The sequence below is a fragment of the Corapipo altera genome, unplaced genomic scaffold (genome assembly GCF_003945725.1).
Source record: "Corapipo altera isolate COAL_440 unplaced genomic scaffold, ASM394572v1 59720, whole genome shotgun sequence".
Classification (NCBI taxonomy): Eukaryota; Metazoa; Chordata; class Aves; order Passeriformes; family Pipridae; genus Corapipo; species Corapipo altera.
In genome coordinates, this window is record NW_020890371.1 from 1 (window position 1) to 1700 (window position 1700).

The 1700-nt window shown below is 69.5% G+C and overlaps 1 protein-coding gene across 1 annotated transcript; it reads right to left on the reverse strand.

Moving 5' to 3' along the window:
• Positions 1-148: 148 nt before the first annotated feature.
• On the reverse strand, positions 149-1696 carry LOC113942400 (coronin-1B-like; the record flags this gene model as incomplete). The annotated part of the gene is made up of 2 exons (XM_027633534.1): positions 149-720; positions 1316-1696. Coding segments are annotated over 2 exons (504 nt in total), but the record flags the coding sequence as incomplete, so codon positions are not given.
• Between the last annotated feature and the right edge of the window lie 4 nt (positions 1697-1700).

Consider the following 1700-nt stretch of genomic DNA (forward strand, 5'->3'; position numbering starts at 1 on the left):
CCCCCACAGCCATCCCCCAAACCCCCAGCAGCCATCCCCTCAAACCCCCACACCCATCCCCCCAAACCCCCACAGCCATCCCCCCAAACCCCCACACCCATCCCCACAAACCCCCGGCCTCCCCAGCCCCCCCCACGGCCCCCGGAACTTTTCTTATAAATCCTTTATTTGGAGTGAAAATATAGTTTTTGACCCTGCACTGGAAGGGAGGAGGGAACGCGATAAGGAGGAAGAAGGGGGAGGTGGGGGAGGAAAGCCCCCAAAATATAGGGGGGACAATATTTCACAGTTGTAGGGGTCAGATCGTGCCCTGCCCCATAGGAAGAGGGGCAGGACACCCCACGCAGGGACTGGGGGGTGCAGGGGGCAATATTTGATCCCAGGAGCAACCCCCAGCCCGAGGACACGGGGGTGGGAATGGTCCATGATTCGGGGAGGGGGGCAGCACCCAGTAAGGCAATGGGGGGGGGGGAGCCCCCCCAAGGGGAGAAGGACCCAGAGCGGGGTGAGGGGGCACCCCAGGGGTGGGAGGGTGCGGGGCAGGGGGTCCCTGGGGCGCAGGCGTGGTCCCTGGGGCGGTGGTCCCTGAGGGGGTCCCTAGACGTGGCCGTTCTCCAGGCGGCTGAGCTGCTCCTCCAGGCGCTCGATGCGCTGGCCCTGCTCGGCCACCAGCGCCCGCAGCGCGGCCACCTCCTGCAGCACCTCCTCCAGCCGGCCCCCCTGGGGGACAACACCCCACCCCCGTGAGCCACGCCCACACGGGACACGCCCAACAGAGCTCCACCCACGGCCACGCCCACCACACCCAGCCCAGCCCGTCAGCCCAGCCTGGTCACATCCAAACCACACCCCACCAATCCCCCACTCGACCCCTATTGCACCCCCCTGCCCCACCCGGATTTAGACACACCCACTGTGACCACGCCCATTGCACCAAATGGCCACACCCATCAGCAATGGCCCCGCCCACCTTCCCCCACCCAGCTGCTGCCACGCCCACTCTGGAGATCCCACCCACGTCACAGCTCCACCCAGAGCCCACACCAGCCCAGAGCCACACCCACAGGGACCACACCCACTCCATGACACCCACCCCACACAGGCCACACCCACTCCATAGCCACACCCACAATGACCCCACCCATTCCAATGCCCCACCCACAGAGGCCCCACCCACTCCACATCCCCACTGGCAGAAACCACGCCCACCCCACTGCCCCGCCCACCACCTTCCCCACCCAGCCCCTGGCCCATCCCACAGAGACCACACCCATATAGACCCCACCCACCCCGACCTCGCCCGCTCCTCCCTCACCGTGGCGGTGCCGGTTCCCAGCGCTCCTGGCGTTCCCGGCGCTCCCAGTGCCGGGGGTGCGCTGAGCCGGGCGGGCGCGGGGGCGGCGGGGGGCGTGGGGGTCGGCGTGGTGGCGGCCCCGGCGCTGGCGTGGCCGTCGTGGAGCAGCGCCCGCCGGCTCACCTTGAGGTCCCGCTGCTTGGGGGGCACGTAGGCCTGGCGCAGGGACACCAGCACCGGCCCCGCCGTGCGCCCCGCCACCCACTCCTCCGCCTCCATGGCCGCCTCCGGGCCCGCCGTGTCCGGGTACAGGTCGTCCTGGAACAGGTCCGACTGCCCCCCGCCCGCGGTCAGTGCGGGGGGACACTCGGGGGGAGCCCCGGAGAGGCACCACGGGGAACCCACA